Source organism: Lissotriton helveticus, chromosome 8, assembly GCF_964261635.1.
Source record: "Lissotriton helveticus chromosome 8, aLisHel1.1, whole genome shotgun sequence".
Taxonomy (NCBI): Eukaryota; Metazoa; Chordata; class Amphibia; order Caudata; family Salamandridae; genus Lissotriton; species Lissotriton helveticus.
Window position 1 is genome coordinate 107,647,199 of NC_136069.1, and position 27,924 is coordinate 107,675,122.

Sequence of the window (27,924 nt, forward strand, 5' to 3'; positions counted from 1 at the left end):
CGACGGGATCAGAGCCGACGCAGATCGTACAGAGGGTGATTCACTCACTACTGAGAAAAACACACTACGACCATGACTACGCAAGAGACAAGACCGACTACGGAATTCCAGAAAGAAAAAATGGAAGATTACAGTCACAAAGAATTAAAACAATTCTGCAAAGATCTGGGCATCGCTACCACTGGGCTAAGCACCAAGGAAGACTTTAAATCAGCCCTACAAGCATGGGTGGACGCCGATGAGACACCACCCGGGAATGAAGACAACCCGGGCCCGAGCGGACGCCCAGAGACCGACACGACCCCAGCGGGGGAGAGACCCGCCAATCCAGGCACGAGCCCCCACGAAGACGCCCGAGAGCGAGAGAGGAACCGGCTCCACGAGTTGGAGCTCGCCCGACTCCGGTTGGATGGAGAACTACAGCTGGAGGAAAGGAAAAATCGCACTCGAGCAACTACGGCTAGAAGGAGACCTGGAAGAGAAGAGAAGACAAAGAGACCTCGATGAAAAGAGACTCATGCTCGAGCATGTGCGCGGCCTAAAAGAACTAGAACTCAAGGCCAAAACGAATGATGCCAACGCCTCTGGGGGCAAGACCTCGCCCCCGCCCTTGGACACAAAGGTGCACATACCCAAGGATGTCGTCAAGGAATATTACAAGCACAACGACATCCAACAGTGGTTCAAAGCCTACGAGGTCGCCATGACCGCCCATCGAGTACCCCTCAAGGACTGGGGCGCCGGCCTGTGGGGGAAGTTCGTCAATGAGGGGAGAGACGCCCTGCTAGAGCTCCCCGACGCCGAGATGACCTCGTACGAGCACATGAAAACCGCTCTCCTCACTCGCTATGGACTCGCCCCCGAGATGTACCGGCAGCGATTCCGAGACTGTAAAAAAATCCCCGGTACCACTTGGGTGGAATACGTGAACTTTTACAGCAGAGCCTTCGAGGGGTGGATCAAAGGCAGCAAGGTCACCACCTACCAGCAGTTGGTAGACCCCATTATATGGGAACATCTGTCCAACAACTGCCTCATCGAACTCCGGCAGCACCTCCTCGACAGCAAACTGACTGAGCCCCGAAAACTCGCTGTCAAGGCGGATAGATGGGTGAGCACCAGAGTCCCCCGGAGTCCGATGGGAGACTACGGCCGGGGATCCCCGGGAATCCACCGACCACGGGGCGGCGGAGGAGGCCAGAGCAGGGGACGAGACACCCCCACGGGGTCCTCCCCTACCTCCACTTCACCAGCCCTGGGCCGAAGGGGGGTTCCCCTAGCCCGACCCGGGCCCCGCCCGAATGTGACGTGCCACAGATGCCAGCGACAAGGGTCACTACGCGAATGACCCCCTCTGCCCGATGAACCAGCGACCCGGCACCACCGGTCCTCCCAACCGCCAGATCGCGGCCGCCGCCCTGGGGGAAGAAAGAGGCGAGGAAGACGACGACCACGAACAGGCCGAGTGGGAGCCCGCCGCCATGATCTTGGCATACCTGGGTGATCGAGACATGGTCCCTCGAGACCCAATTCCAGGCAACACCCAGAAATATTGCCAATGGGTCACCATCAACGGCCGCCGGGCCGAAGCCCTCCGAGACACTGGAGCCAGCGTAACAGCGGTCCGACGCCACTTGGTGACCCCAGAGCAAATTCTCCCCAATATCATGTGCCCGGTGCGGACGGCGGACAACTCCGAGAGTTTGTGCCAGATGGCACGCATCCCCTTCGAATGGGGAGGGGTGTCGGGCATGCTAAAGGTGACCGTCCGGGACGATGCCCCCGTGGACTGCCTCCTCGGGAACGACCTGGAAAGTTCCCCCTGGGCCAGCGTCGAGCGGAGAGAGCATCTGGGGATGCTAGGCCTTCCAGAGTGGGTCTGTGCGACCACCCGCTCCATGTCCGCCCGAGCCTTCGCCCCACCGGAGGATGCTCCGACCGAGGAACCAGAGTGGCCCGCACCGCCACCGGCCGCCGTCCCCGAGGACGCCGACCCTGAACCTGGCCCCCAGTGGCCCAACCATGAAGACCTCACCGAGCTCGGCCACCTTCCAGAACTAGCTCAATGGCGCCAAGAAGGTGGCCCCACCCGCGAACAATTCCGGCAGGAACAGAAAACCTGTCCCTCCCTCGAGGGAATCCGACAACAAGCCGCCACTCAAGCCGCGGGAGGCCCCTCGGGGTCCCACTGGGTCTATTGGGACCACGACCTTCTCTACAGCGAGCAGAAAGTTGCCGAACTAGGGGCCAGCCGAGTACTGGTCGTTCCCCTCCGTTTCAGAGACTTCCTCTTGAACTTGGCCCACGACGTGCCCCTCGCCGGGCACCTGGGGCAGGATAAAACTTACAGCCGCCTGGTGACCCATTTTTACTGGCCGAGGATGCGCAACGATGTGCACAACCACTGCCGATCCTGTCCGACGTGTCAAGCCAGCGGGAAGAGCGGGGGGAAAGTCAAGGCCCCACTCCAGCCCTTTCCTGTGGTCACCACCCCCTTCGAGAGAGTGGGGATCGACATCGTGGGGCCCTTGGACCCCCGCACCTCTCAGGGGCACCGCTTCATCCTCGTTCTGGTGGACCATGCCACCCGCTATCCTGAGGCCATTCCCCTCCGAACCATCACGGCCCCAGTAGTAGGCCGAGCCCTGATGGGGATCTTCTCCAGAGTCGGCTTCCCCCGAGAAGTCGTGAGTGATCGGGGTACAAACTTTATCTCCAAGCATATGCGATCCCTGTGGCAACAGTGCGGGGTCACATATAAGTTCACCACCCCGTATCACCCCCAAGGAAATGGACTTGTAGAACGGTTTAACCGAACACTGAAGGGGATGATCAAAGGCTTAGACGAGCCGCTACGACGCAGATGGGACGTCCTGCTGCCCTGCCTCCGGTTTGCGTATCGAGAGGTACGCCAGAAGTCCCTGGGGTTCAGCCCCTTCGAACTATTGTATGGGCACCCGGTCCGAGGCCCCCTCAGCCTGGTCAAAGAAGGCTGGGAGACGGCTGTCCGGGGTGCCCCACCAGATGTCTACCAGTACCTCCTGACACTCCGCAACCAGACTCGGAAGTCCTGGGCACTTGCCGAGGCCAACCTCGAGGCCAGTCAGGAGGAGATGAAACGCTGGTATGACCAGAACGCCTCATCCATCGAATTCGAGCCGGGCCAGCAAGTCTGGGTCATGTCCCCGGTTGAACCTTGCGCCCTCCAGGACAAATGGATGGGGCCCTTCAAAGTGGTGGAGCGCAAGAGCCCCGTCACTTACCTGGTGGACCTGGAATCCCCCTGAACCCCCTACGGGTTCTGCACGCTAACCGGCTCAAGCCACACTTCGCCCGCACTGAACTAAGTCTGCTGCTAGCGACCGATGACGGAGCTGAAGACGACTCCGAACCCGTACCAGCTCTCATGAGCATCACCGAGAAAGACTGCTCCATCGAAGGGGTCACACTCTCCTCTACCCTGACCCCAGAACAGCACCAAGACTGCCGGGAGCTGCTGGGGCAATTTGCAGACCTATTTTCCCTCACCCCTGGAGTCACCCTGTGATGTATTCCTATAGGTTCTGTATCGATCCCCCTATTCCTGACCCTGTTCTGGTTAATAATTAACTAGCAGCCAACCCACGGTGCAAAAACCGTTATCTGATTAAGCCACACCACGGCTCAGAAACGTGTTATCTGATTAGGTCATAACGCATGCCATCTAATTAGACAAGCACTATTCCTCCAGCCCCTGATAAGGCATACGGAGTTCTCAAAACAAATCAAACCTATGACAACCTGGGAAAATCCCTGCGGCCATTGTTTTGATTTCACCGAGAACTTCAGCAAAAGAATGTGCGAACAAGCCCGTTCGTATGACATCCTTATTGACGTATCCATGTCCATCCTTACGTCAATCTCGACACCTTACAGGTATAAATATTACCGACATTGCCTTAAGCAAACACACGCGGTGGTGACGAGATCGGAGCAGCGAGACGCGCTGAGGAGCCCAGCAGAGAGCGAAGCCCACACGCGCTGCCCCGCCTTCCTGACGCGCTGAGAACGAGACACTGTTTTTCTCCTGCCGAGAAATCCAGCTCCGGCGCTTCCAAGCGGCCCTCGCAGGCAGCTGGAATATCAAGACCAGAGACGAGAGATACCAGCCCTCAACCATTCTAGATCTCAGGTACAGAACTGAATAACCCCTTACAGAGAATTCTTGAGTCAGTCACTTGGCAAAACAACCTTAACTTAAACTGCTACTTATCTACTCCCGCCCACGTATTAGGCTTAGGTCAGGTACATTGGGGTAGGCGTGGTTAGAAGCACCAGTTGAGTACGATTAGTCAATGTATATATGTATATATCTATTTTATCGATTTTAAATATCATATGGCTTAGAAACCATATCAATGCTTCTGCAGTATTATTTTATACTCCTGCTTTTATTGTATGCACTTTACTTAACCATAAGTATCGCAATAATATCGATTCATTTCTCTTGTACGAGAAAAGAGACTGATCAATAAATAACATCTTTTATTGAACACGCCAGTCTCTTCCTTTTCTCTACAATCTGGTGAAACTAAGAATGCACTGAACTGACTGAGTAAAATAAGTTGTCTTTTGTTTTCACACGACTCTAGAGATACACTCTTGATTAGGGGAGAGCAAAGTTGTCATGTTCTATGGTTGTCAGAAACTAAATCCCTTCTTGTCTATCCAGGGAGGTTAAACTCCTCCTTGCCTATTCGAGAAAGTTTCTAGTGAACTCTGAGCTAGCTGGCAAACCCAAAACTTTAAGTCTAATATCGTCAGTAGAAGACCTAGTTAACCTCCGTCCTGGGTCTATACTACTGAAGGTATTATTCCAATGCGCAGAGCCTATTGGGATAATAGGAACTACACTACAACCCGGTGGTGTGTCCACGATGTGGACACCGGAGACAACCCGCCTGTAAGACACCGAGCTTTCCGAGTGCCCGACCGCGTTCGGGCCTGCATTCAATCCGAAGTGGCCAAGATGCTAGCTCTGGGGGTAGTCAAACCCTCCGACAGTCCCTGGGCCAGTCCTGTTGTCCTGGTCCCTAAAGCCACCGTCCCTGGCACACCCCCGGAGCTCCGGTTCTGTGTTGACTACCGGGGGCTGAATGCAGTCACCCGGACCGACGCCCATCCCATCCCCTGGGCGGATGAATTGATCGATCGCCTGGGAGCCGCCAAATATCTCAGCATCTTCGACCTCAGGGCGGGGTATTGGCAGATCGGCCTCACCCCTGGAGCACAAGAGCGATCGGCCTTCTCGACCCCTGATGGCCACTACCACTTCAAAGTGATGCCCTTCGGCATGAAAAACGCCCAGGCCACCTTCCAGAGACTCGTGAACCGGGTACTGGCCGGACTAGAAGAATTCAGTGCCGCCTATCTAGACGACATTGCGGTGTACAGCCGCCACTGGGGTGAGCACCTGACCCACCTCCGGGAGGTCCTGTCAGCCCTCCGACGGGCCGGACTAACAATAAAGGCCAGCAAGTGCCAGATCGGCCAAGAGTCCGTTACGTATCTGGGACACCAAGTGGGGAGCGGCCTGGTGGCTCCCCTCCAGCCAAAGATTGACGCCATCCGGGCCTGGGAGCCCCCGATCACCCAAACAGCCGTCCGAGCCTTCCTGGGGCTCACAGGATACTATCGGCGCTTCATAAAAGACTATGGAAGCATTGTGGGGCCCCTCACAGAACTGACCTCCAAGAGGCTACCCCAGAAGGTGGGCTGGACCCCAGAGTGCCAAACAGCCTTCGAGGCTCTAAAGACTGCCATGTGCACCGCCCCTGTGCTCCAGGCCCCCGACTACAGCCGAGAGTTTGTGGTCCAAACCGACGCCTCGGAGCACGGCATTGGGGCGGTCCTCTCACAAGTGAACACTGAGGGAATCGACCTTCCCGTTGCCTTCATCAGCCGGCGGCTGCTGGCCAGAGAACAGCGCTGGAGCACCATCGAGAGGGAAGCCTTCGCCATCGTGTGGGCACTAAAGAAGCTCCGGCCCTACCTCTTCGGCACGCACTTCCGGGTCCAGACCGACCACCGGCCCCTGCGGTGGTTGATGCAGATGCGGGGAGAAAACCCAAAACTGTTGCGATGGTCCATCTCCCTGCAAGGGATGGACTTCACGGTGGAGCATCGCCCCGGCAACGACCACGCCAATGCTGACGGCCTGTCCCGATTCTTCCGCCTCGGCGAGGAGAATCCCTAAGAAGATGGGTGACTCTCCCCTGCCTTCAGCTGGGGGGGACGCGTGTTGGACCCGGCCTCATGGCGTGGTCCTACCCCTCCCGCATGGTGGGCCCAGGATGACATCGGCCCTCCACCCAGCATCGGGCAGCCCTTTTTGCCCGACACTGCACGCCCCAACATTGTTGGTCCGGTCAGCATCCCGGACCCCCACTACCGGCCTGGCTCCATCATGGGCCCCTCACGACCTAAGCACGAGGCCGCGCCCAACTCCATCTTGGGCCCACCACATCCCGACCACGTGGCCTCGGCCCCGGCCCAGGTCCAGCGAAGCCCAGACATTGAGGCACCAAGATCCACCCAGGTGGTCGAGTGGCCACTCGACAGATCCCGGAGAAAAGGGAGTTTCGATGGCCCTCCAGCCGTCCCCGGACGCCTGGTTTCGATCGCCCTCCGGCCTCCCTGGGCGCTGGCTCCTCCCCCCTGCTGGGGGTCTGGACACCATCATCCCGGCCCCTCTGACCCCCAGGCGCGAGGGTCCGGACATCAAAGGACTCTAGTCCTATATCTGGGCCAGCCCCGGAGTAGGACGCCAGTTGTATCCTGGACTAGAAGCCCTGCTGACGCTGTCACGGCCGACACCAGAAGAACTCATTGCCAGTAACCTGAAGAGACCCTGAGAGCCTGCTGGCGCTGCCGCGGCCCCCCTTTGCTGTACCATCCTAGGAGCCTGCTGGCGCTGCCGCGGCTGAACCACCTGAGAGCCTGCTGGCGCTGCCGCGGCCGAACCATCTTGAGAGCCTGCTGGCGCTGCCGCGGCTGAACCACGTGAGAGCCTGCTGGCGCTGCCGTGGCTGAACTATCTTGAGAGCCTGCTGGCGCTGCCGCGGCTGAACCATCTTGAGAGCCTGCTGGCGCTGCCGCGGCCTCCTCTCCGTTAAGACCACCTGTCGAGTCCTGCTGGCGCTGCCGCGGCTCGACCTCTCGGAACCCCCGGCTCGAGGATTGAGAGCTGTGCGCAGGGTATCCCTTCCTGTATTCATACCGAGACTGTCCCGCTACCCTGTCCCTTTTACGAGACTTTACAGATCCCTCGATCTGCCTGTATATACCGCTGAGACCCAGCAACCTTTATTCTTGATAAAGCCTAAGAACTCAACCTCTTGTGTGGTGTCCGTTTGTAGTGTTGTGGTTACCCTGCTGTCCGATCCTAGGAGAGGACCCTCACCCAGGAGACCTCTCGATAACGCTTGGCTACTTCTCGACGGAGGGGTGGACCTAGGGGTGGTCAGTCAGACATCTTCTGCCTCCCCCGGGATCGCCTTTCTAACAGATTCTTACTACCCCTCCCAGGGCAATAGAGTGGATTGGCTCAGTAAGGAAAGTCAGGCTATTGGATAAACAAAGAGGGAACAGCAACAAAACAAGGTTTTGGGATCTATGGTACAAAAACATGAGGTAGGGTTCGTAGGAATGTCCAATGATACATATAATGCGATCTTTCAGATTCAAATGGTCGGCACGTGGTTTATGTGACCGACTTCAACAAATCTAAAGGTCCTATGATAAGTCCCAGTCCTCAGCACGTTAATAAAGGTCGGTCTCCGGCCATACCAATCGGAACCAAGACAAGGGACCTTGTCCGACATAACCATAAAAATTGCATAAAGGAGGGGGGAAAAAAAGGGTTACTCGAAATATAGAATAGTCACTACTCTTCAAACTAAAGAGTTTTCTGTGGAAATCTCTACCTTTATCTGGGGCAACATGCCATCACCTACTCCAAATGCCTAGTTGGAAGCACACGCATATTTATGTAGCAGCATCCATTAAATTACTCATACCATAACATTCTGCTCAATACTATTTATTCATATTGAACATCAATCTGAATGTTCAAAATCAAGCAAAACATCTGGAACATACATATACAAAAGTACCTCGAATGTGTAGAAGGTAGAAAGGACGTACTTGTGTGCAAAGTGAGGGTTAAATGAGGGTGGGAAGGGAATGAAAATATACACATCAACAATGATATTGGTATGTCCTACATGACAATTATATACAAGCAAAATAATTAGCAGCCATTATGCCACTGAATAGGCACAATGAACAAAGCACTGTTGCCCGCATTGGCTTATATACAACAATATGTCAACATTTCGACCTTCGACAGACATAGGTGACCTTGATCCTTACAATGGGGTCTTCCTCAGGACTGCAAAGGGGCACCAGAGAATTTAATAAAGGGAAATACTTAGAGTTTGTCATAATTTGTAATGCAAAGCCTAGATATAAAAGGGAAACTAAACTACCGTAAACCACCATTGGCTAAGTGGTTGCAATGATAACAGTAGGCCCGTGGGCTGCTAGGTCAGAGAAAAGACAGACAGCAACCTAAAGAGAGGGGAAGGTTGGACGCCATCAGTTATTTGCAAAGGGATTTGATTTAGGGTTGATATTGTGAATACAAAACACAGAATTATTCTGGACTTCTCATAAGGTAATGTCAAAATTCATCTATGGTCTTTTCAAAAGAAAACGAGGGGGCAAGTTTGAATCCAAAGGTTCCCAATTACTGTGAAGAGTAACAAACAAGCACGCGATCAAAGATATAACACCACTCCCCAAAATAATGTAAGGTTTTAAAATGTTTAAAGGAAAAGCGTGACTGTAAAAATTGGTCTCATTACCTTGTGGAAAAGAGCGGTCATCATTAACTGGGTAAACAAAGTTCAAAAGTTCCAAAGGGTCTCTGAGGTACCAAGAATATTTCACTTCCTTCTTTTGTTGTATTTCCCAAACAGTATCTCACCTTCAGGAGTTCCCATGCTGGCGCCTCACACTTTTTTCCTATCTCCGTTATCACTGCATTGAGATAGGTGATTTGATTGGAAAGTTTGGTGATATTTGCATTTTCCACCATGGTGATTTTCTTCTCCATCTCCTTCAGTCTCCCGTGCAGTGTTTGCTCATTTTCTTTCAGGAGGTGCCACAGTTTTTCAATTTCAGATTCAAGTTTCTTCTTCTCAGTTCTTAGCTTGTTCTGTCAGAAGCAAAGAAAAGCTGGTTATATTTTATAAAGCTTCCTATAGGCCGTCCAGAGAGTAGGGGTCCAGGAGGAGGGTGGAGGGTGGAGGGGTTGCCTATTCTGATTGTCAATTTACAACAAGGGGTGGTGATGGACAGAGTCTCTGAATTAAGCAGAATACTCTCACCCAGTCAAGAGATCAGGGCTAGATCCAACACCGTTTTTTATCTCATTGCACCATCCCAGTTTCAGAACCTGGCTGTATGCAAATTAGTCTGTCCCTGGCCCAGTGCATCATGGGAACAGGGCAGACCAGACTACAAAAGCCAATTCTTACACTGGGAAGGAAACAAGCTTCCGGGGACCGGTTTCTGGCATTTCAGCCGTCTTCGGCCCGGCTTGCTTGAATCCTGATGGTGCAATGAGCAAGGGACTCACATCTGAGTATACCCTTCCACGCTTAGGGTGGACAAAATAATTTACAACAAGGGGTGGTGATGGACAGAGTCTCTGAATTAAGCAGAATACTCTCACCCAGTCAAGAGATCAGGGCTAGATCCAACACCGTTTTTTAGCTCATTGCACCATCAGGATTCAAGCAAGCCGGGCCGAAGACGGCTGTAATGCCAGAAACCGGTCCCCAGAAGCTTGTTTCCTTCCCAGTGTAAGAATTGGCTTTTGTAGTTTGGTTTGCCCTGTTCCCATCATGCACTGGGACAGGAACAGACTAATTTGCATACAGCCAGGTTCTGAAACTGGGATGGTGCAATGAGCTAAAAAACGGTGTTGGATCTAGCCCTGATCTCTTGACTGGGTGAGAGTATTCTGCTTAATTCAGAGACTCTGTCCCTCACCACCCCTTGTTGTAAATAATTTTGTCCACCCTAAGCGTGGAAGGGTATACTCAGACATGAGTCCCTTGCTCATTGCACCATCAGGATTCAAGCAAGCCGGGCCGAAGACGGCTGTAATGCCAGAAACCGGTCCCCGGAAGCTTGTTTCCTTCCCAGTGTAAGAATTGGCTTTTGTAGTTTGGTTTGCCCTGTTCCCATCATGCACTGGGACAGGAACAGACTAATTTGCATACAGCCAGGTTCTGAAACTGGGATGGTGCAATGAGCTAAAAAACGGTGTTGGATCTAGCCCTGATCTCTTGACTGGGTGAGAGTATTCTGCTTAATTCAGAGACTCTGTCCCTCACCACCCCTTGTTGTAAATATTCTGATTGTCATCACCTTGCACAAAGGCTTTGTCTGAGAGACATCCAAAAAATTACATTTGAAAGAGAATTTTGATTTTTCACAGCCTGGTGGGCAGAAAGTCTGTATTTTATTAAAGACACAGGGGCTACAATTATGCAAATCTGTTTTATTGCCCGCTCACAGCAGCAACAATCGAAGAATATAGAACTTCAATAACTTTCTAATCGACAATAAAGTTCCCCCGCACGCAGTGTTCTTCCTTTTTTGGTTTTGCGAACAAGATAGTTTCTTAGATCCATAACTTACAAACGAAAAACTTAATCATGAAAACTTCTTACTCTGGAAAAGAAAAACCCAAGACAAAATCAATAACTTTTCTCCATCAGGGAGGGTTCCAATGTGGAGGGATAATCTAAGCCTCCGTGTCTTTAATAAAACCCAGAATGTCTGCGCACCAGGCTGTGAAAAATCTAAATGTTATGGCATGACACAGAGGTTAACATTATTCAGTTTTAAAGTGCATTCAATACATTGTCAATGAAGCTTGTAACAGGTCGAAAATAGCAACTTTTAAACATATTTTCATTGGACCAAGTCGCAGCCCCGAGGTTGAGGCTGTTGGGTTCCTTCCTTTACCAGCTGCCGACTACGCCAATGTAAGATCCTCAAAATTATTGAGAAAGAAGGCAGGTTTGATAATGGAGATAAAATCCAAGTTTATTGTAGGTAAAGATGAACCCATCCAATACCACATCCAACCTCAGTAACTGCTCTGCATAAAATGAAAAGCTAGCATTCTTGAACCTTGGTAACAGAGTAGGTTGGAACCAATACATCAGTGATGTCACCCGTAACCATGAAAAGTGAGCATCATTGCTTAACTCTAGTACAGTTATGTTATATAGAGATTTGTAGCACGCACTGCTACTCAGGAGTATCCTACAGTTAACATAAATACAATTGTATATCACATATATCTACCGGGAAGAGAGGTTTAGAGGCTAAAGGCACCCCTAAGGGAGTGTACACCAAGCATAGTAATGTCTACACCTGCTTCTTTCATTACTTCTGTCACCCATTGTGCTATGGTTGGGGAGTAAACTGCTCTATGAGGCAATTTATAGGATATTAGCATTTTTTCTGTATTTCCTCTCATACTCAAAGTCCTCTCATTCCATCAAACATTTCACTACAAAAATTATTTCATTCTCTGTAAATAAGGGGTAGAAAACATTAGTTGACATGGTCTCTGTTCGCCTTTTAAATAAAACTAACCCATTCTGATTGGTAGGCCCTGATGGTGATGTCTAAGGCTTTTATGTCTGAAGTCCATCTACAAGGCACCAGTCATAGCAAGATAGTGAGTTTATAAGAGATATGTTTTGGGGATAATCCAGAATTCTCTCCCCAACTTATTAAGACCTGTAGGACATCTCTAATGTCCCATAATGCAGCATATTTTGCAGAAGGTGGGTTTAGTACCCACATACTTCGCATTAATTTTTTAGTCAGTAAGTTTTGGTCCACAGAGACTGTCTACAAGGCAGTGACATGCTGCACAAGCCGATCTGCAAACTTTAACTGTTCTATAAGACAGAGTCCTAATGTGAATAAACCAGATAAGTAATTAACTACATTTACTAAATCAGTTGAAACAGTTTTGTAGTTCCTTCAAAGGAACAAACCCATTTCTCCCAAGTCAGTCCATATGCTTTCTGTGGGGATCTCCACCCCGCTCCCGGGTGGTATGAAGGTAAGAGCGAGTCATAGGGTAAGGTTTGAATGCTTTATTCACTCTTTTGGGGGTAAATGCTCGGGTTTATCCATACACTGGGTAGTCTCCCAGTTACCGACCGGAGGGTCTGAGTCTTAGATTGTCCGGATACCAATTGAAAACCATCTCATAAACAACTAAACTGGGTAGGGGTCCGAGAATAATGTCTCTCGTAGGGATCAGAGCAGATGGTAGTGATAGTCCGGGTAGCCCCCGCGCCGGTATTTCTCAGGAGTCTCTTGTCCCGCGTTGCTTCACGTCGGGGTGGTCCTTAACCGGCCTCCAGGAGAGCAGAGGGAAAAGGAAAACAAACACGTGTCAGGGTTTCTGTACAATAATTGAAGGATTGGGGAGACGTGCCCTTCCAACACCAGTCCCTATCCATGAGATGCCTAAGTGAGGGATGGGTAAAAGTGCTTTCAGCGTGGTGCAGTGCTCAGACGATTCGCCCACCACCTCTTAATGGAAAACCCAGTCTCCCCAGTCACTTGCCTGTTGCCACGGTCCCAGGTGACCGTGGCTCGGTGAGATCCCGCCTCCTCGGGTTCCCTCAGGGGGCCTGTCTCACTCGCGTTGTCGGGATTCTCTTGGACTCTGTCTGCCTCCTTCTCCGGTGTCTTCTCCAGGTCCTCCTCTTCCTCCGGGTGATTTGCCGTCTTCGACGTCCTCCGCTCCGTTGTCGGCTTCCGGGTCCTGGTCCTGGTATGTCGGCTCCAGCGTACACCTCCTTCCCTGCGTAGCCAGCCATTTGAATCCCCGGGCCGGATGGAGCCATGGTTGTTGGTGCTCGCGCACCTAGGATGCCGACCTTGCTTTCGGTGTCGACCTGTCTGGCGGCCATCTTGGGTCGGGTCGGGTCGCCGTATTCCTCACACTGCCTTCCCTCCGAGAATGGACAGTAGGGCCATTCGACTGTAGGACATCTGGACAGGTAATCCACATTGGTTTGCAAAGTCCCAGGCATGTGGAACGTGCTGTAGGAAAAGGCTTGCAGGGCAAGGAACCACCGAATAACTTTGGGGTTAGTATCTTTATGTAGGGCCAACCATGTCAAAGGCGCGTGATCAGTTAAGAGAATAAAATGTCTGCCCAAAAGGTAATACTGCAACGCCTCGATCGCCCACTTATTGGCCAAGCATTCCTTTTCTATGGTCGCATAGACTGTCTCTCTAGGGAAGAGTTTTTGGCTTATGTATAGCACTGGGTGGAGTATCCCCTGTTCATCTGGTTGTGATAGTATGGCCCCTACACCTCTGTCCGAGGCGTCTGTTTGTAACACAAAGGTCTTCTGGAAATCGGGACAGTTTAGGACCGGGTTGGTGCAAAGAGCTATTTTCAGGGTATTAAAGCTTTGTTCCTGGGAACAGGTCCAGGGCATAGTGTCTCTTTTTAAAGGTTTGGTGAGTAGGTCTGTTAGAGGGCTGGCCAAGGAAGAAAAACGTGGCACAAACTGCCGATAGTATCCCGCCGGATCCCGAAGAATCTGCGACACAGGACACAGACTTACAGACATCTCTGATGCTGACCTGCACTCCCAGCAAAGCTGAGACCTGTAGCAGACACGAGAGACGTAGGACCGGAACTCCTGGACATCCTGCATTTTTGCAAATGCTAATTAAGTTCCTTGTATTGTACTTTTACCTCTGACCTCATAAAGAGCCCAGAGGGGTTGTATTTAGAATAAATACATATATATTTGATATATACCTTGTGTGGTGTGCTTTCATTTGATCATTCAAGAGATTAGAATTGGTAAAACAACTAGCTTAACTCGCCTGAAGGATGCTCTCCACAGCTACCACTTGGATAGCGTTCTATAAGGTTGACTTTACAACCTACCATCAATAAGGGTTGTTTGGACTGGTGCAAGATGCCCACTAGACTAGTGGACATCATATACCAGGCCAACTTCTCACAGGCCGCATCATAATGTGCCAGTTGGTTTACTTTCCGACCACCTAATCAAGATGAGATATAAGAAATGGGCGGTCGGAAAGTAAACCGGCCGGTCATTACGGCTGGTTTCCGACGGGCTCTCGAGCCCATCCGCCAGATGGCAGCCGGCCTGTAATTTCAAGGGCCGGTCTGTCCGACATGGAAACCATGTCGAAAGCATGTTTGGGAGCCCCCAGCAAGGCCTCCTTTGATGCACGGTCTCTGGTTGGAGGCAGAGGGGGCATCTATGGTGCACCCCTGTTGATCCCTGCACGGGGTGCAGGGTGCAGGGATGAACCGCACTTTCAATTTCACTATCGGAGCATGCATTAAAGACTATTTACAGCCAGAATGCATGCTCCCATAGTGTTATATAGGCACGCGACATAATAGTGTTCAATCGCATCCTAATGAGGCAGTTTGGACCGCCAGCATCGATATCAACCCTAAGTATTAGTATTATGAAGGATGTATTTATCGTATGAGAAGAAGCAACACCGAAAGGGAGAACACTGCATGGTGCGGGACTTTATAGCCTATTAAAATGTTTTTGAAGTTCTATATTCTTCAATTGTTGCTGCTGTGAGTTGGCAATAAAGGAGATTTGCATAATGTAAGCTTCCGGGTTATGCCATAAAATCTAACTCAATCAGTTCAAAAGCTTTTGAGCTTTAGTCGTAACTGCCAATGATGACCATTTGCTGAAGACTCGACCATGCAGTTGCAACTGTTATCATCGAGCATCTTTGTGCAACTGTCCTTGAAGCCCACACTGTCAATGACAAGTGGCACGATGGAGACCTGACAAACTGATTAACTCTATCAGTCATTGGCTCCAATAAGGATGCCCTACAGCTCCGTACAATTATAGCTTGTGCTATAGGAACGGATACTCCGAGCACACCACCACCAAGTATGTATAGCAGGGCAGAGGAATGTGCGGTCTGAAAAATATAGTTTTTGCCTGGGTGAACTCCTTGAGGCAAAAGTCACTTAACTGATACATAGTAGTCAGTGGGGTACCCCAGAGTCTTTGCTTGATTAATACCTATGCTAATACAGGGGACTAAAGTATCTAGAACTCTTATAGAGAGTAGAGGCTACCAGAGGTCCGCTGCGCTATTCTGGGGATCGTACAGTGCAAACGTATAATTGTATCTTTATTGAACTGGGTGTTTTTTTTTGTTGTGACCTTAAAATATTTTTTTCTTACTAAAGATAAGTATTAGGCTAGACATAATATTATTGTGTCTGTTGACTGACTGTTGGGTTCTGAGTGCCTGCCGCGCCTTCTGCCTCTGTCAGAATCTTTTGACTCCTCGACCTTGCTATCCTGGGAGTCAAGGGCAGAATGGGATATCCATGGCCTGTTTCATAGCCACTGTAGGACAGACCTCAGGACACCAGAGGCAAACAACCTCAACCAACATGTCCATCAGCCCCTCTCGGACGTTCATCCCTCCTGCCCCTGATCGTGGTCTGGCCGTGCTCAAACCCTGAGCCTCGTGTCCAGGGCTAGGATCTGGTGCACAGGGTTTTACAGCAATTAACGGGCACTCAGCTGTCAATACTATCGGGGGTATAGCGATAAGTGAGGTAACAACCACTAAAGAATGAAGAGTGCACATTAGGAGAAACACTTCATGAAAAGTGTAGGAGGGTTTATCAGATACCATGAAAGGTTTATGGCAATGACACTCTTGTTAAATGTATCTCTACAGACACCCCCTCTTGAATACTTAAATATCACAACCAATGGCAGTGTTAGAGTGGTGATAAATGTGCACCACTGTTAAAGGGGCTTCCACGTTACAGGCCTGCCCTTTCTCCCATCCTGAGGCAGAGCTAGGTGCACTAGATATCCTGGGACATTCCAGTCAGCTATGGCCTATCCCTGTAAGAAAGGTTTATTGAAGCCATAAAAACTGACACGTCAAACTATGGCTGATTAATAAGACTGTTGCAGGAAAATCTTACAATGATGATTGAGCAAAACAGAGAATGTCCAAGCTCAGAGGCTGAAGCTGAGCTGTGCCCATTTCATTTCTAGAATTATAAATGCATATGTCCTGAAGAAGGGAATGTAAATGTCCCCAAACGTGCTAAGTTTAGAGGGCATTTGGTTTAGATGAACTATTCTTGGGTTAAAACTCATGTACACAATGTTGCAGCTTCCATGCTTGTTTTATTACTGATCACATCCAAAGAATTGTGTTGGTTTGCTTATTGATCTGCACATCTATTGACATACTAAGTCTAGGTGTTGATTTTCAATCGTACTACTATAGGGGTGCTCATATGATGTTGTAATACCCACCCACCAGGGTATTTTTATCTCTAGGACTGAAAAGTCTAGAACAATGATCAACCACAGTACATCAGAGCACACCCGATCATTATATCTATGATCCAACAAGATAGTGAGACAAAAAATGGTGGAGATTCTTCCACAAAATGCGTTCCAATTGTCCTTATCATGTGTCCTTTCAATAAAGTTTCAAGCACAATCCTGAATCAGGTCTTTTCGTTTTAACTTTTATTTCCAATTTCCCAAACACACGAAGAATAACAGCAGCCGACACGCGTTTCGCCCACTGGGCTTTTTCAAGGCCCTGAATTGAATATTTATCGTTTTATTTCCATTGCCAGCGAATGTTCAGCTGAAAGTCACGACTACAAACACAGACAGAAAAGACACAGACACAGAACGGACGTATCAAGGTCCGAAAACGCACACAGGCTTTTAAGAATGGTAGCGATTCTCAGGATCACGAGGTAGCTTCCGAAACAATTGCACAGTTTGAAAAAAAAATTTGCTGCTCTACTACGGGCCAAACGTCACTTGCTACTGTTTCTGCAATAACTTAACACGGAAGCCTCCCTTCAACAATCCAGGCCAGCATTGATTGGCAACGGAAATAGCACGATAAATATTCAATTTAGAGCCTTGAAAAAGCTCAGTGGGCGAAACGCGCGTTGGCTGCTGTTCTTCGTGTGTTTGGAAAATTGGAAATAAAAGTTAAACGGAAAAGACCTGATTCAGGATTGTGCTTGAAACTTTATTGAAAGGACACTTGACAAGGACAATTGGAACGCATCTTGTGGAAGAATCTCCACCATTTTTTGTCTCATTATCTTGTTGGATCATAGATATAGTGAGCGGGTGTGCTCTGATGTACTGTGGTTGATCATTGTTTTTTACTTAGATGAACTCTCTTGGATGTTCTGTGGTTTGTTGATGTATATACAATACCATAGCATGATTACACTGATAAAACCTTTGTTTAGGAAGGGGCTTACACCAGACTTGCTCAGTCTGATGGATGTATAGATCATTACTGATCCCCGCATACACAACCCAAAGAGGTACACACCCACACAGAACCACACATACATTTCCAGACTCACACACAAACCTTGTACAAACTCACAGGTGGATATCCTCAGTCCATGCATGCACAGACTCACAGCACAGAGGCACACATCCATGCATATATATACTCTCACACAGATGCATATAACGTCACACAGATGTATAACTCCAGATCCATGCATACACACTCCCAGAGGTACACACTCCTACAAATGCACACATTAATGTGCACACTCACACACAAACCTTGTAAAGACTCACAGATGGATCTTCAGTCCATGTAGGCACAGAATTACACATCCATACATATATACTCACACAAAGATGCATTTTTTTTATGTTTATGTTTTTTTAATGTTTATTGATTTGTATAGCGCTGAATCACCCATGAGGGTATCTCGGCGCTTGAGACTAGACGGAATAACAAGATCAGAAGGTTTAGAAGAAGTATGTTTTTAACATCTTTCTAAATTGGGCCAGATTAGAACAGGCCCTTAGATGGACCGGCAGACTATTCCAAAACACTGGGCTCAGGTAAGAGAATGCTTTGCCTCCACTGCGCGCCTTTTTGATCCTCGGGTGGTGATCAGAAGCTCCGTGCTGGATCTGAGTGAGCGCTTGGGGGAATAGGGGGCCAGTTTACTAGTCAGATATATAGGCCCTTGCCCACTGAGAGCTTTATGAATCGTACAGCCTATTTTGAACTTTACTCTCTTTAGTATGGGGAGCCAGTGAAGTTGACTCAGGAGAGGTGCTGAGGGTGTTCTGGCTGGAGCGTCTACAGTGAGGCGGGCAGCAGTATTCTGGACTACCTTTAATCTCTTTATGGAGGCTCCGTTAGCTGAAAACAGGAGGGCATTACAGTAGTCTAGTCTACTAAGTACTAAAGCCTGCATCAGCGTTTTCTTGGTGGATGTGGGAAGAAGGGGAAAGATCCTGCGCAGAAGACCAATGATGTAGAAACAAGAGCCCCCGTGGTGTTAGCATGCGTCTCAAAGGTCAATTTGCGGTCGATATAAAATCTCATGGTTGTGTAACTCCAGACGTATGCATATATCACACCTTGTGATACGCAAACTCATAGAAGCATCCACAAACCCACAGACTAAAGCATACACAACTCTCAACCACACATGCACAAAGACACACACATGTATTTGCATACTCTGTGTCTCAAAACCTACATATGCATACACACAAGCACTAATCCAAGCCCAAAAAACAGACAGATATAGAGATGCTCAGACATGCATTCACTCCATCAGATAACTCCAGGGCCATCCATACTTGAACAAATACTTAGACACGTGTCTAAGTGTGAACATGCACGTGCACACACATGCACGCGCACACACACACACACACACTGGCACATACTCACAGTCAGATAATGCCACACCTGTGCACATACTCTAACACACACAGTGTGAGTGTGTAAGTACTACCTTAGTATCAGAAGAGTAATTCTTGATTTTATGATTTTTTTAGGATGAACCCTTGGCCGAATGCATTCCCAATATCCAAGTGCAGTGACTCCTGTCAGTATATTAATTTGCTGGGGACCATGACACAGTTTGTAGGGTGACTCATCAGCCTCTGTGTTCTTTAACTCTAAGAGATCACAAAAAGACATGGGCAGGGACATACACAGAGACACAGCACTCACCCTCATGGTTTGATACTGTTCTTCTTCCTTGATTTTAGACTCCTGAACATATTTGTCCTCATTCTTCAGAAGACGCTGCCACTCTTGAAGTTTTGCCTGCAGAGATAAAAGTGCCAGAAATAAGTGTAGATATATGGAGTGCAGTCTTTTTTTATTATTAATACATTTTATTGACTTTAACAGTACATAGCGGGCGGTGCTCGAACCATACATTTTGGATACAGTTTATATGAGATGGTACCAATTATATTCAAACATTGCCTGTGAACATACAGGCCCAATAACTAAACTTGGCACAGGTTACTATATGTTTCACTATCAGTAAAATGTTCAGGTGTACATGTTTAGATGACAGAGCGACTCATCTTACCTAAATATTGGTCCAGTTTGATTTGATTGCCTCGTTTAGGGAGGGTCTGAGGGGAGGCAAGTCTTTACTGCGGTATGTTGCCCAGTGAGACCATATTCTCGTGGACAACCACACGCCTGATACACTCAGATTTCAGCCTCCATGCATTTGTCCGCGGCCTTTCTCCACCCACCCATTGATGGAGGGGAGGTACCCTTCCATGTTTGGGCAATGCCCCGCTTGGCAAGTGTGAGGCCCAAAAATAGTAGATGTTTATAGCGATTCCCCCCTATCCCTTCGGTGCTGTGAATCAAGGAAAGCTTGGGATCGAATGGAAGACGCCAGTACAGGACCCGACCCAGGCATGCCAAAATGGTTACATTGCTCCACAGCTCCAGACCGTGTGTAGGAAGGTCCCCTCCAATTCTCCGCATCTGAGACATATGGGGGACTGGATAACGCCCATCCTCCAGAAGGGGGAGCGTGTGTAGTATGCTCAGTGGAGGTATTTAACATGGATTATGCTGTAACATGTAGTTATAGTGGCAACTCGTGACTAGCTAGAGCCTCAGTCCAGGCATCGTCTGTAAGGTCGGGGATGTCGGCTTCCCACGCATCTCGGGTATTTTGTACTGTGGTTTGGATATGGATAGTCAGTGTCTGGTAGATTAGCCGGATCTTATGCGGGCCAAGATCCCCCATTAGTAAACGTCCCTCTAGGGCAGAGGTCTTCAAACTTTTTTTACTCTGAGCCCCCCCTAAGCAAAATGTTTTGAGGTCGGGCCCCCCTCCAAAACTTTATGGGAATGATTGGGGGAGCGGGAGGGACATAGCTGCGTGCAGGGAGCGGGCTTATGAGATGATTTCAGGAATACTTTTTCTACAGCTTATGAACCGCCCCAAATATGAGACTTATAGACGGCAAATGCATCAAACAAAAACAGATATCCCAAACAAACTACTCCCTATAATTGGGGTGTTGTGAGCCCCTCATACTCTTTGACCCAAATGCAACAATACCTGCTGCACTAATGATAACTGCAGTCCTGAATAGCAGGCTATCTCCTCTGCCTCGTTTACCTCGTCCCCACCATGAAGGATCATCACCTCTGTCCTAATGCTTGAAAGAACTATAGGAATGGGAGAGGAGTTGGCCAACGGCTAGGGCGCTGGACCTCGGAACTGGGGATCTGGGTTCGAGTCTCGGTAACAACGCCAAAAAACCTCCTGTGATTTTGGGCAAATCACTTAATCTCCCCGTGCCTAAAATGAATGCGTGTCCTCATGTAACGTAGCTGGTGCTATGTAAAGCGCTCTGATACCTGATTCAGTTCGGGTCTAGTTCGCGCTATATAAAACTCTACGAAAAAAAAAAAAGCTCTGATGCCCCTTTTTTAAAGGTAGACAGTCATACTTGTGATGCAGTGGGCCCCCCAAATTCCTGCCCCCCAGTCCTGCTGCATCTGCTCCTTTATGATAACCAGCAGTGGCCACTTACACACTTGGCAGCAGTACCAGCTTCACTAATGATTGACCTTTTAAAAAAACAAACACACTTATATTGTCACCTTCTTTGGGGTATCTCTCTGAAGAAGCGGTCTCTGGCCATTTGTAAACATAAAAATGAGTCTGCATACAGTGCTCCTTATTCTGGGCCTTCTCTGACAATATCTTTGAACCTTGCTGCTTTCCTAGACCATTTCTGTGAGGCCCCAAGGATCGAGATGATTAGGGCTCTGCATCTGAATGCAACCCTGCTGGCCTTCTACCTGCCACCCCATGGACTCTGCTTTCACACAAAAAACTTCCCCTGAATGGTTAATACTAACTTTGAGATGCCTGTGCCTGAAAGTGTGTGGGGGTAGTGCAGAAAGTTAAAAAAGAAACCAGCCTTCTTACCAGCCATTAATTGATTGAGTCACTTAAAGACAGGGCCACTGAAATTATGAGTTTCTGCAGTAGCTGCTTTTTCCACATAATTATCAGTTTAGTGCATTTGCAACATGTTCCGGAGCAGTGGAAGGCCCTTTGCAAAGATTGACTGGTAATCTTGTAGTTGCTTTCTGCTGTATTTGGGTGTTAAACTGGTACTAATGAGGTGAAATACTTCCCCTGACAGGGTTACCGTGAGTTAAAATGACAAAATAATGAAGTAATGCCAACCACACAATGTGGCGCATTGTGCCACATAATTTACCTTTTCTTGCCGCATAATTTAGTCAAATCTGCCACATAATGTTGTCCTCTTCTGCTGAATAATTCCAGTGGATCTGCTTAAAGCTTTATGGTGGCAAAGATCTATTCTTTTTAAGATGTAATGTAAAGGAGTTATCAGCTGGGATCTGGAATAGTGGAGACACTTACAAAAATGTCTGCATTAGATACAGTTTGATTACTTATTACTAAAAAGTATATTTTATAAGAACTTCTCAATCACTGCATCATTTTGCAGCAGCCTAGCTTAGAGTATGTAAATACTGTTTTAAAATAATGACTTACATATTCACAGTGCTCTCTGCTACAGTCTGGGACCTCATAGCACTATAAACAGGGCCATTGGAATTATGCGGCTGAAGAAGGCCAAATTATGCAGCATGGTTGGCAATTCTGCAGCAAGCAAAGGCGAATTATGCTGCATATTTTGTGATAGCATAACTGCACTATTTTGCTATTTTTACACTTGTTAACATTGTCCTGGCCTTTATTGCCCCTCATAAGTACCACATTAACACCCACATATAGCAATAAGCAACAGAAAGGTGACCAGTCTACCTTTAGAAAGGGCCTTCCACTGCGAGGTAACCTGTTTTGCTGCATTTTTAAATCTGCAAATTATGCTGCAGATGATGGATTATGTGGCAAATGCGGGAAAACCCTGACTATGTGCTGAGAGTGCAGGGTGAGTGTGAAAGTGAAGGGTGAGAATGAGCACTGAGTTGTCTGAATGCAGGGTGAATTCCCAGACACTTGAAGTTAATCAGCATGTTATTGATGTGGTGTTGGGTTTCAGATATAAGTTAAACTATTGCTATTATGGAATTAATCAGGGAATCGAGGGTGAAATAAAATAATGTGCTGATCCCGCAACAAACTTCCAGTCTTCTGATTAGGGTTGCCAGCTCATTATTTTGATGTTGCAGACATTACAAAAATAAACATTCACCTAAAGCCCTATTTTCAGCACTTATCTGTGCGCTCTTTTAAAAGCAAATATAAAACACTTTTAAATGTGTTCTAGGGCTGCCTGAATGATTCATGTCTGAAAATGAAAGGAACAGACAGAAAGTCACTTTACAAATGAATACATACTTTTTTATTTAAGACCATATTTAGTGTCAAAGCAGGGTCTTGGCAGGCTCTTTAAACATACAAGGCTGGCATTTTTTCTATTGGCAACCCTTTTTTGTACTCCTTTTCATGAAATGCATTTCCTCCCTACAGCAGTACATTTATAATACAATTGTAAGGAATAGGCAGAGTCGGGGCCCAGGAAAAAGAAAAAAAACTAAGCTTCGGTAACCAGTTCCTGAAGGTATTTAAATGGTCTTTAAAGACCTGTGAAATACTCAGTTGTGCTGGAGTCTTAATAAGACTCCAGACACTGCGCCAAACCCCCCACTGACCTCTGGCCCCACGGCAACTCTGAGGGCTTCGGAGTAAAGGAAGACAGCCTGGAAATACAGCAGATAAACATCGCTACACTTCCAGGCGTCTTCATTTACATGTGCTTGCAGAGGAATTGCGCCCCCCTGGGAACCCATCCACGCCCCACAGGGGGGTGCACCCCACAGTTTAAAGAACTGTGCTCTAGGGTGTGAAATTCTGGTAGACCTCCAGCGAACAGATTAGGGGAGTCAGGGCGTGTCTCAGCTGCAGATATTTGTAAAACTGTGTCCAGTGCAAGTGGAATTCTATCTGCAGTTGCTGAAACGATTTGAGAGTGGGTCCCAGCAGAATGTCACTCAGGGTAGAGATTCCAATGAGGTCCCAGGCTCGGAGGCCTGGAAGTCCAGCAACAGGTCGCAGGTAGGTACCCTGCCACAGAGGGGCTGTCTGCGGCAGGCACCCGTCCCAGCCCATTTTATTCACGATATAACGTCAGAGCTGGATGACAGTTCTGCAGGTGGGGGTTGAGTGGCCAAGGCTTTTACGACTGTGGAGGAGGCTCAAGGGGGGGTACCCTTTATTGCATGTCACTCCACAGCAAACGCTGGATCGGTGTATGAGCTGTACCACCACTCGTTGATATTCAACAGATGAGATTCCACATAGTAGGCATATATATCGGCCACCGCAATCCCGCCACAGTACGTCGACTGGGTGCAGGTTCGTAGCGCAACACGGACGATGCCCCCTCCCCATGGGAAATTGTTAAGATGTGCATTAACCTGGGCGAACCACGTGCGTGGATTGATATTATGTGCCAAAGATATCGTGGGACAAGGCGAGATGAAGACCCCCGGATATTTGAAGCCCTTGGTTGCGTGAGAGAACTGCGAAGCCCATGAGACGCGCCCATGGTGACCGCAAACTGGAAATAACACTGACTTCGCTGGATTGTCTCCAAGGCTGGAGGTCTCCCCAAACACCCAAAGTATCGGGAAAATCCGGGATCGGTTAAAAATAATACCTTGTCTGCATATAGCGCAATACTGTCGGACTGGTCTTGTGACCATTCATACCCACAAATTAATGGGTCCCACTGCACCAATGTGGCTAAGGGCTCTGTGGCGAGCACAAATCGCAATGAATGCAGGGGGCAACCCTGCGTAAAACCCCGACGTATTGGGAAGGGTGCTGACCAGAAGCCTGCTACCCGTACAGAGGCTGAGAGCTCTGTGTGTAATAATTGTATGTAGGACAAAAAGCGTAGGCCAAATTTGAGAGATCAGAGGAGCTGAAAAAAATATGTCCAACTCAGGGAATCAAACGCCTTATCTATATCAGCCAAAAGAATGGCCGCAGGGCAGCCCAGCTCCGGGGCCTTCACAATGGCATTGTGAACCTGCCTAATATTGTGCTGGGTAGACCGGTGCAGCATGAAGCTGGCCTGGTCGGGGTGGATCAGTTTGTGGATACACGTGTGGAGGCGGTCAGCAAGGACCTTACCCATCAGTTTGGGTTCAAATTTAGGAGGAGGATGGGGTGGTAAGAAGATGGTTCTTCTGGGGGTTGGCCTGGTTTAAGGAACACCACTATCTCGGCATGGCACCAATCAGGAAGTAAGATGTGCAGCTCCAGAGCCTCATGGAGTGCATCCAAAAGATGTGGCCGAGCTGCGCCATGTGTCACTAGGAAGTCATTAAAAGCCATTGGGGCCAGGCGCGCGACCGACGTGCATGTTGGATAAAGCCGCACCGAGTTCCTCTGTGGTAATGGGGGCATCTAGCTGGTCGCGCAGGTGGTCTGGGAGATTTTGGGGTGATCTGTCTGTTGGAAATTCCCCTATTGTCACGCGCGATATGAGTTCCTTCTGCTCGTATAAGGAGGCATAGTTGGCCCTTGGACGACTGTGTCGGGGAGGTACAAAGTACAAAGTTTCGCAGTGCCGACACCGAGGCGGGGGACATCGCCGCTTGACAAAAACGATGAAGCATTTTGTTGGATTTGTCACCCCATTGATAAATCCTATGTTGGGTCGCTAACCAGATCTCAGACATCTCATTAGTGAGATGCTGATGGATTTGTTGTTGTACTTGGAGGAGGCTGCATTGCGGTATTGGGCCTGAGGTCTCTGCAGCTTTGGATTTTCTAGGTCTCCTATTTGTGCAAGGCGCTTGCGTTTTTCCCTGCATTAAAGTTGATGTCCACCCCGGGAACAATGGGTTTAAGGGCTTTCCACAGTATAACACTGGAGGGGGCAGTGGCCAAATTGGACAATAGATAGTCTGTAATTGCCTGTCGGAGAACGTCTTGGTAACCCGGGTCGCCGAGGTGCCAGGGTGACAAGCATCATCCAAAGGGGGGGTTTGTTTGCCCAATGTGGAGTCTAAGTAGATCCGGGGGTGGTCGGAGAGGCCTCTGGGCAGGATAGACGTGTGAGGCCCTATGTATGTGGCTGCATGGTAAGAAGAAGTAGTCAAATCTGGATAGGGAGTAATGTACTGCTGAAAGGAACGTGGCAGGCATTTCACCCAGGTGTGGTGGTGGCTGGTGGAGTTTGGATTCTCCCCAGATTGGTGCCTGTCCTGACTCACGTCGGCGGTCCAAGGTTGACATGGCTTCAATGTACGCCCAGTATTAGGCCATCCGGGAGTTCTCCCCACAGTGGGGTGATTTTGTCAATGAAAGTGTTTCCTAAAGGGGGAGGGGCGTAAACGCTGCCTATGGTTATTGTTTTGCTGTATAATGTACCGGTCGCTATGGTGTATAGTTCCCCTGGATCTGACCAGAGTTTGGACAGAGTGAAGGGGATACTGCGGTGCACCAGAATGGCCGTTCCACGACAGCCGCCTGTGAACCCGGAGTGATCTACTGTGTCATAACCAAACCGGACAAGACATGGGGCTTTTTTGCCTAGTAGATGGGCCTCTTTCAGTAGGAGTATAGCCGCTCCCTAGCGATTGGCTTGCTGAAGGACAGCTCTTTATTTTATTGAGCATCGCTCTAATGTTCCACATTATAAAGTTCAGACCCCCAGGCAGGGAATTACTTGTGTGCGCGGTCATCTGTCATCTAGGGAGGTTCCCAGCTAGGATGAGCGGGTGAAAATGTACTGGGCTCCCTGTGCCTATGTGTGAACTAAAATAACTCGAGTCCAGGAAATCTAAACATCCCCGCCACCCAAACCCCACCCCAATACCTCCACCAACAAGGAGTATCTGTTGCGGTTGGCGAGAGCCCAAGGCCCCAACAGGGGTTGCCAGGGTACCTCTGCCAATAGAACCCAAACTTCCGACAAAACTTAAACATAATTGTTCAGGGGGTGTTAGTGGCTCCAGGCCCCCAAGCCATATTTGCTCTCTAAGTGAGCCATAGTCTTCAGGGTGATAAATATCCTCAGTCAAAGCCATGGGCAGAAGAGGCAGGAGCAGTCCCACTGCATTCACGACTCGTTGCCCTGTGTCTGGGAGCGCCAGTTAGACCTCGACCAGTACCGCCTTTTGGAGTTGATCCTCGTCGGACGATTCCTATGTGTACCCTACGAGGAGTTAGACTCCAGAGGCGGCGGGGTGTGTAATTTAGATGTACTGTCTCGCCGGCATAAGTGAAGATTGCTTCCAATCAATCAATCAGGAGTTTGTTAAAGCGCGACTACTCACCCGTACGGGTCTCAAGGCGCTAGGGGTGGGGGGGGGGTTGGATTGGGGTGCAGGTTCCATTCCATCAAGGAGGGGGTCTGTCGAAGAGCCACGTTTTGAGGTTTCTTGCGAAGATGGGGAGCGATGTTGTCTGTCTGAGGTGGAGCGGAAGGGCGTTCCATGCTTTGGCCGCGAGGAAGGAGAAGGAGCGGCCTCCCGATCTGGTCTTTCTGGTGCGGGGGACCACAGCGTAGGAAAGCTGGGCTGATCGTAGGGTCCTTTGGGGTGCGTGGAATTTGAGTCGACTGTTCAGGTATGCTGGTCCGGTGCCGTGGAGGGCCTTGTGTGCGTGGGTGAGCATCTTAAAGGTGATTCTCGCCTCGACGGGGAGCCAGTGGAGTGTGCGCAGGTGCTGGGAGATGTGGCAGTGTTTTGGCAGGTTGAGAACCAGTCTTGCGGCGGCGTTCTGGATGTTCTGTAGCTTGCGGATGAGGTTTTTGTTTATTCCGGCGTAGAGTGCGTTGCCGTAGTCGAGTCTGCTGGTGACCAGGGCGTGAGTGACTGTCTTTCGGTGTTCGAGGGGGATCCATTTGAAGGTCTTACGAAGGAGGCGGAGGGTGTGGAAGCAGTAAGATGAGACAGAGTTGATCTGGCAGTCCATTTTGAGCTCGGAGTCCAGGATGATTCCCAGGTTGCGTGCGTGGTCTGTGGGGGTTGGCGGGTTTCCGAGGGCGGTGGGCCACCAGGTGTCACTCCAGGCGTCGGGGTTTGGGCCCATGATGAGTACTTCTGTTTTGTTGGTGTTTAGTTGTAGGCAGCTGTTTTTCATCCATTTGGCGACGGCTTCCATGCCTTCTCGAAAGTTGCGTCTGGCGGTGTTGGGCTTGTTGGATAGGGAGAGGATGAGCTGGGTGTCGTCTGCATATGACACGATGTTGAGTCCGTAGGCTTCCAGCGTATCAAAGAAGAGAGATTTAGAATTATATGTTATTCTCATTCAGGCTGGGTACAACAGCATATACTGCACATTGAGTTCTCTAAGTCTGCGTTTGAAGGCTGTAAATGACTGGCGCTGCTGCAGCCGGTGGGTGTAGTGTGGGAAGATCATTATGTTCTGCGAATTGTAGAGCAGTTTAATTC

At 49.1% G+C, this 27,924-nt stretch overlaps 1 protein-coding gene across 1 annotated transcript in view; it reads right to left on the reverse strand.

The window, feature by feature from the left end:
* The window catches only part of LOC144772418 (E3 ubiquitin-protein ligase TRIM39-like), a 196,528-nt gene that overhangs the window by 101,048 nt on the left and 67,556 nt on the right, over window positions 1-27,924 (reverse strand). The window contains exons 2-3 of the mRNA XM_078656713.1: window positions 19,195-19,290; window positions 9,029-9,259 (exon numbers count right to left, since the gene is read on the reverse strand). Coding sequence (XP_078512839.1) covers window positions 9,029-9,259; window positions 19,195-19,290 — 327 coding nt within the window. The remainder of the gene's footprint in view (window positions 1-9,028; window positions 9,260-19,194; window positions 19,291-27,924) is intronic.